Genomic DNA, 7,866 nt, shown 5'->3' with positions numbered 1-7,866 from the left:
GAGACTTTACAGAACATTAGAAATCCTCCCAATTTGTATATCTTTTCCCCCTAATATATATATAATAGAAAATAGGATATTAAAGAAAAAGACTTGAAAAACAACTAACAATTTAAATGACATAGGAAAACTGAAAGGGAGAACTGAAAGTGGGAAATTCCTCTGCAGTAGAGAGGACCCTACTGTATAAATAGCTCCTACTCATGGAAGAAGGGCATTTGCACTGCCAGCTCCTGAAGCCTTTGGTGCACAAGCAGCAGGCAGCGCTGTTCGTGTTTCATCATGAACCACTGGTGCATCCTCCAAATCGCCCTCCTGTTGGGCTTCTCCACCACAGCTCTTCCTGCGAGCTACAGCTCGCTTCGACCTCAACAAAGCAGCAGCAGTTTGGAGTGTCTGAAGCTCCTTCGGAGATTGAATGGGTGTCCTGAATGTTGCCTCAAGGACAGGATGAACTTTGAGATCCCTGAGGAGATTAAGAAACCACAGCAGTTCCAGAAGGAGCATGCCACATTGGTCATCTCTGAGATGCTCTGGAACATCTTTTGTATTTTCAGAAGCAATTTCTCCAGCACTGGCTGGAATGAGACCATTGTTGAGCACCTCCTTGATAACCTTGATTGGCAGATGGACCGTCTGAAGCCATTCCTGAAGGAAAAAGTGAAGGAGAAAAACTTCACCTTGGGAAACGAGAGCATCCTGTCCCTGAAGAACTATTACTCAAGGATCAAGCAGTACTTGAAGACCAAGGATTACAGCCGCTGTGCCTGGACAGTAGTCCAAGGGGAAATCCTCACAAACTTTGTCATCATTAACAGACTTACAAATTACCTCCAAAGCTGAGGATCTCCCAGCTTGTGCCTCTGACAACAGACAATAATTTCAAGCATTCTTCGACAAGAAGATGCTCTTTAAGTGACTGATAGCTAATGCCCTGCATTTGAAAGGACACTACAAGACTTTTAAATGTTTTATTAATTTATAAATTAACTTATTTTTTCATTCTTTATTTAAACTTTTACCTTGGAAAATAAATTATTGTTGCCACAAAAATCAACATGGCAGTTTCATTTCAACTTGATTTATATAACCACCATATTTAAAATTGTTGAGCACCTATTAGACGTTCTTTGTAAAATGTGCCTGAAAAGTGGTATGGTTTCTGGACCTTGCCTTCAAAGAATTTAAAATCCAAGGAAGCCACATGGAATGTACAAGGTAAGAGATGATAAGGAGACCTGAACCCGAGAGGGGAATTAATGTGGCATAAAACACTACAGAATTGGAAGGGAAGAGGCAGGAAGATGTCTCTGGATCTAGAACCTGGGGTGCTCACTGCTTCTACTCTCTGCTCCAGGTTCTCTGGCCATAAAGGTCGAATTTGGCTGGCCGTCAGGGTAGCCAGAGGAACATGGGAGCTCTTGTGTTTACCCTAAGCCCACCCCTGGTATCTGGGGAATGCTCTGCTCCCAGCAGGATTTTTAAATATGTGTGTGTCCCCCAAGCTTACGAGTGAGAAGTCCTAGGCAATTCCTTGACACTATTAAGTGTAGTCCTTTTATTGTGCTCTTCAAGGGATAGCCAAGACATGTGGGTCTCTTACGGCTGCTGAGGATCTCTGCCTGCTGCCAGCGCACAGGCACCAGAGGGAGAAGAACCCTGTACCTTGGCCATCTGGCTACTTTTCACCCCATTTGTTCAAAATCTATGTCAGCTCTTGATCCCCCTGCCTTGTTCATACAGAATTCCAGGAATTATCCTATCTGGTTTTCCTGCTGCTTTGCATCCCTCAATCCACATGCTCCCAAAAGCCAAATCCAAGATAGATGCAGTAGGTTAAGTCCAGTTACAAGCCAAGCAAAAAGCCAGGAAGCATGGGAGAAAGGGAAATGCAAGTGCAAAGGAGAGCACTAATTTTTTTCAGGGCTTACACGTGAAAAATCAGGCTTTCCTAGGAGCTCTTTGGGGAATCTAGACAGCATGTGTCAACTGGCTAGCATTTTGTCCTTGTGCTGACCCCTCAGGAATCTGGGTTATTATCGCTATAACAGCAGGGTTTGATACCTGTACTGGTCAACTGCCAAAAAAAAAAAAAGGTACAAAGGGAAGAATCATGAAAGTCTTTATGAAAGTCTTCACTTGTGTCTAGGCATTTTCTCCTAGAGCAGTACTCAAATCTGAGTTCATTTTAAAGGAGTCAGCCTTCAGGAGAAGAAATCTTTCAATCAAGAATTCCAGTCACTACTGTTTGCAGACAATGGACTCGGGGCTCCCCCTTTTGGAAGAAGGCAGGTAGCACACCAGCTGTGCAACTCAGAAGTGCCATCATGGTGGGCCTGCTGCCATCGACCCAAACAAGTCAAGTTCCCCATAAAATAATCAATCTTTCCTCTTCCCAAACTTCCCACCCCAGCTCTGCTATAAGCCTTTCTGCAGCCAGGCTCCCTTTTGCCTTTTGGGAGTCGAGGACAAGGTCAGCATGTAGCAACACAGAGCCTAGGCAGTGTCTAGAGCAGCCAAGAAGATGTTAAAGAAGTTTCTCTGGGCAGAACAGCTAAACTGGCCCAGAAACAGGCTGGTTGCTGCAAAGGCCTGCTCTGCCTGTGTGCCGAGGTAAGAGGGACTGGAGAGAGACATCTTCTGCCAAATTATAAATGCTGTGTCACAGCTGAGCATGTTGGCCAACTCAGAATACCAAAAGTATATGCATCACCTATAGAGGACAAATAACAAAATTAATTCCAACATGAATGACGGAGACTAGCCCAAAGGTGTAAATGTGCACATGCTAAACAGATAACTATGTATGAGGGATGAAGTAAAATAATAATATTATTTTAGCTAGCACCAGAATACCTCACAAAGAGAACACTGTATGCTTGAAAAATATCTAATGAGCCTTGACACAGAAGAAGAGACCTTGAGGTTATGGATGTGGCAACGTGAAAGACAGTGTTTTTATGTGCCACCTTGTTTCTGAGGAGAAAAGAGACAGAAAGAGCCCTCCACTCTCTGCCCATGGTGGTCTGGACTGTGGTGTTCCCTAGAATAAGGTAGACAGTGAAAACTTCCTAGTGGGGATGAACAAAGGACTTTTCAGAACAGAGTGTCTGACAAGCCTCTTGAAATTGTGTACCCTAATCTGATGAAATTCTCTGCCATCTCCCCCAAACCTTCAGTAAAGACGGCTATCACACAAAGTCCCTATGTGTGTAGAATTCCTGTGTATATATCACAGAAACTGTCCAGGTCCTGGTTTGAATTAGTATGGGGAAACAAGTACTGGGGGTAACCAGATCTTTATAAAGGAACCAAATTAGTGGAGACAGAGAGCTATGACAACAGATTCACCTTCCCCTTTCCCACCTCACACCTTAGAATTCCAAAGAAATCACATAATGGACATTGTGCTTCCCCAGACCTGGATTAAAGAGTGAAGCTGTTTTATCCACCTCTAAGCAGTAGGAAGAACTGGTGAACATCTTGGCCTCATATAAATATGCAGATGGTACCTAAACCTGTGGTCATGCAGATGCAGGGCAATATCAGCGCACATTTGCATGGTCTTTTGGGCAGCTGATTTTTAGGCACTTTACATGGCATTAAATGCTTCCAGATACTCAGATTACATCTGATCATGGACTTGTTCATAAAATAATTTCAGGAAAATGAAAAGAACATGCCACGAACTGAGAGAATATATTTGGAAATCATATATCTCATAAAGGACTTGTATCCAGAATATATTTCTTAAAAAAATACTCTGAAAATTCAGTAAGAAGAAAACAGACAACCCAATACAAATGGGTGATATCTTGGAACAGACACTTCACTAAGAAGAATAGCAAATAAGGACAGTAGTCTACCCTATCCATGGGGAGTATGTTCCAAGATCTCCAGGGGATGCCTGAAACACTGGATAGTAGCGAACCCTATTATATGATATTTTTCCTAAATATACATCTCTATGAGAAAGCACAATCTACAAATTAGGCATAATAAAAGATTAACAACAATAACTAATAATAACATAGAACAATAGAACAACATAATAAAATGTATGTAAATATAGTGTCTCTATCAAAATACTCATTGTGCTGTACACATCCTTCTTGTCATCTGTAGGTCTGATAACCTAGACTAAGCTACTCATTGACTAATGATAGCCTACACAGCGTGGACACGCTGGACAAACAGACGGCTCACCTCCCAGACAGGATGCAGCTGGATGGCATGAGATTTCATCCTACACAGAACAGCACAGTTTAAAATTTATGAATTGCTTATTTCTCGAATTTTCCCTCTAATATTTTCGAACCACAGTTGACTGTGGGTAACTGAAACCATGGAAAGAGAAACTACAGAAAAGAGAGGATGCTCTATGTGGAGATGGTAAAGGCTTCCTCAGGGATTTTTTTGGTGGTTTAGGTCAAATAATGAATGTGAAATGATTTTTAACAACAGAAAAGCCTGTCCCACGATGAGGTCTTGCCATAGTCACTGCCTTTTCTAAGGAAAGTCCACTAGTCATCTTGGCCGAGCTCTGCATGTGATGCGTGTGAGGTCTGCCCGGAAGAGAAGACAGGGCCCAAATGCATACGGACGTCTGTCCTGGTGGATCTGGCTGTGATACATAGAGAGAGAGCAGCTGGCAGTAGGGTCAGAAGGTGGGTGAATGGCACCCAGAACAAGACCTTGCTGATAGTATTTTCTTGAAATCTGTTACACCAATGCTTGTTGAACCTAAAAAATTACCTGTTTTATGAATCCTTTTGTTCTCAATGTTAATTGTTGCTTTTAAACATTAGTTTAATTGTCTAAAATCTCCTACAATAGTTAGTTTAAAACAACCTCCAAGATTAGACTACAAGTGCCAATATAGAACTATACTCTCCTAATTTAGAAGATTCACGTCAATCACTTAACTCGTCAATTGACCTGATGGAGAGTACTCCAGAAACTTGTTCAAATCAACAGTTATCACCAAATCAGCAAATTCTCCTTCAGTTGACATTCTGTTTTGGAATTCCTGCTTTCCTCTTTAATTCCCAGTGTAGGGTGTTCTTAGAAAACCCAAAATGCATTATTTAAATTATATCTCCCAACAATAAGTCCAAGAATTTAGAAAATGGAGCCTACTTCAAAAGACCCTCCTAAGAAAAGAAAAACACATGTCACAGACTGAGAGAATATTTTTGCAAGTCACATATCTGATAAAGGATTTGTATCAACACATGAAGAACCCTCAAAACTCATGACAAGAAAGCAAATAACTCAATTAAAGTTAGGCAACAGATTTGAACACATACTTCACCAAAGAAGGTATCCAGGTGGCAAATAGGACAGGGAAAGACGATAGATATCATTAGGCATTAGGGTAGTACAAAGCTCCTGCAGTGAGACACCGTGACAAACTCATCAGAAAGGCTAAAGCTAAAAACACTCACCATGTCAAGCATTGGCAAGGATGTGAAGGAACTGGAACTCTCATATACAGCTGGTGGAAATAAAAACTGGTACGACTTCTTTGGAAAACCATTTTGCAGTTTTCTTAAAGTGACAAACACATACCTACCATATGACCCAACCAGTCTACCCCTAGGTATTTACTGAAGTGAACAAAAAAAGACATGTATCTATACACGGATTTGGATATAAATCTTTGTAGCTTTATTTATAATAGTCTAAAACTGCAAGCAATGCAATTGCCCATCACAACTGACTGATTAATGAAGGCGCAGTAAGTACATTCATACGATGGAATACTATTCGGCAATAAGAAGGGATGAATCACTGATACACACAATGACATGGGTGAATCCTCAAGTAATTAGGGTGAATAGAAGAATACAGACCAAAAACAAGTAAATGCTGTACTCTCCCACTTATACAAAACTCTAGAAGGGAAAATGAATCTATAGTGAAAAAAGCTGATCAGCAGTAACTTGGGGAAGGGGCAACTATATTGAGGAACGAGATGGAGGGAGAGATTTCAAAGGGACACAGAGAAACTTTAGGGTGAATATGGACATGTTTACTATCCTGATTGAGTTGATTATTTTTTCTTCCAAATTTTAATTTTATTTTATCAATATGCAATGTGGTTGATTATAATCACCAATTACCAAAACCGCCTTCGCCCCTTCCTCTTCCCCCTCCCTCCCAACAACCTGCTGTCTGTTCTCTTGTTGTATCAACTTCAAGTAATTGTAATTGTTCTGTCTTCTTCCTCAACCCCGCTCCGGGGAGAGAAGAGCCACAAAGGAAACAGATGGAATGTCCATACGTTATAAAGACTCTCACACTGGAGACAACAACGATAAATGTCTTTTCTAAAAAATAAATGTGCTGAGAAGAGGAATCAGTGGATTCCACAGAAGGTGTGAACTGAAACTGCCCCCTACATTGGAAAACAGACCATCGTGGCAACCTTAGTGACATTTCCTTTGTAGAACGAATAAGCAGAAACCATACTGGAGTCAGTAGAAGTGAAATGAGAGAGAGAAATTAGTGACCCTGAGGGAAAGACAGAAATTCGAAGAAATCTGGAAAAGAATGCGGGGTTTTTTGTGTGTATACTTTTTCCCATTTAGCAATACATATTTTTTTCATGGTTAGAAGACATTTTATATATATACGTATATATATATATACACACACTCACACAGAGAATATTGGTTATGAATATTCATGAGATAGAAAGCTGATTGTCAGCCCTTGTGCCTATGATGTGAGGACCAGATTCCTACTGGCAGCACGCCCATTACCACAAATTGCATTTGTACCCTGTGTCCCCCACCCGATAATGCCCGAACTCCCTCTCCCTCCCCCAGCCCCTCACTCCACTTTGTAGCCCATGGAATGCTCTGTCCCTCTGCAAGTCCAACGCACTGTTATGGACTTTCTTTCCTTCCTTCTTTCTCTCACAGCTCCTTACATAAGTGAGCACATGTGATATTTATACCTCTGTGCTTTGCTTATTTCACTCAAATAAATTTCTCCAGGCTCATCCATGTTGTTGCAAATGGGAGTATGTCATTCTTTTTGTGGCAGAGTAGTATTCCATGCTCGGTGTGTGTGGGGGGGTGTATTTAAATGTATATGTCACAGTTTCCTTATTCATTCATCCATTAAAGGATATTGTTATATTTACTGTAAAAGAAAATTGTTCTAGTTAAGTCTGTACTGTCACTTTGCCCAAAAACTCTCTGGAGCCACATCATGTTTGCTATCCGGGATTTAACGACTTTATGCATAGTTGAGAGAATTGCAGAACCAAGACTGAGCTGGCCATCACACAGCTGGGGGTGACAGCTAATGAACTTCAGCACCCAGCTGCTCACCTACCTCTCCAGGTCCCACCCAGGCTCTGGATTGTAGATTTTGGCTGCATAAGATGAGAGAGGGAAAGACAAGAGCCAGGTCATGACTACAGTGGTGATGAAGGTTTTTGGGTAATAGTGATACAGTGTCACCTGGAAGCGGCTCAGTTTGAAGGCAGCCACACCTCCATCTTCGCGACTGCTAGTGCCCTGTGCTGTAGTGGGCAAGGCCCCATGCTGTAGAGCACAAGGTCCCAGAGATGACAAGCCAGGCGTAGAAGCACAGCGAATACCAGGAGATGCAGTGCCAAGTCTGCACACGTGTCTACACCACAGGGGCCGGTGAAGAAAACCAGGAGCTCACTGTGCATGGGGTTCACCATTTGGGAGTTCTGATTCCACTGGAAGGAGACTGCACCCATCAGATGATGCTCATTTGCTCAATAAACAAAACTGAGCATCAAGACCTGTGAAGAAGTTCTAAGAACCAACAGTAGCTCGAAAACTCAGATTGTAAGAAATGGGACAAAATCTGGTGTACTGG

The 7,866-nt window shown here is 41.8% G+C and overlaps 1 protein-coding gene across 1 annotated transcript; it reads left to right on the top strand.

The window, feature by feature from the left end:
* The first annotated feature begins 282 nt into the window (after positions 1 to 282).
* LOC134364412 (interferon beta-like) lies at positions 283 to 843 on the top strand. Its single transcript, XM_063080324.1, has one exon. The coding sequence runs from the start codon at positions 283 to 285 to the stop codon at positions 841 to 843; it is 561 nt and encodes a 186-aa protein (XP_062936394.1).
* Positions 844 to 7,866: the final 7,023 nt, after the last annotated feature.

This window comes from Cynocephalus volans, chromosome 16 (genome assembly GCF_027409185.1).
Source record: "Cynocephalus volans isolate mCynVol1 chromosome 16, mCynVol1.pri, whole genome shotgun sequence".
Lineage (NCBI taxonomy): Eukaryota > Metazoa > Chordata > Mammalia > Dermoptera > Cynocephalidae > Cynocephalus > Cynocephalus volans.
The sequence above is the reverse complement of the archived record's forward strand: the minus strand, read 5'-3'. Positions and strand labels throughout refer to the sequence as shown.

Coding starts and splice junctions, on each gene's coding strand:
- LOC134364412 (XM_063080324.1), top strand. CDS start 283: ATGAACCACTGGTGCATCCTCCAAATCGCCCTCCTGTTGGGCTTCTCC.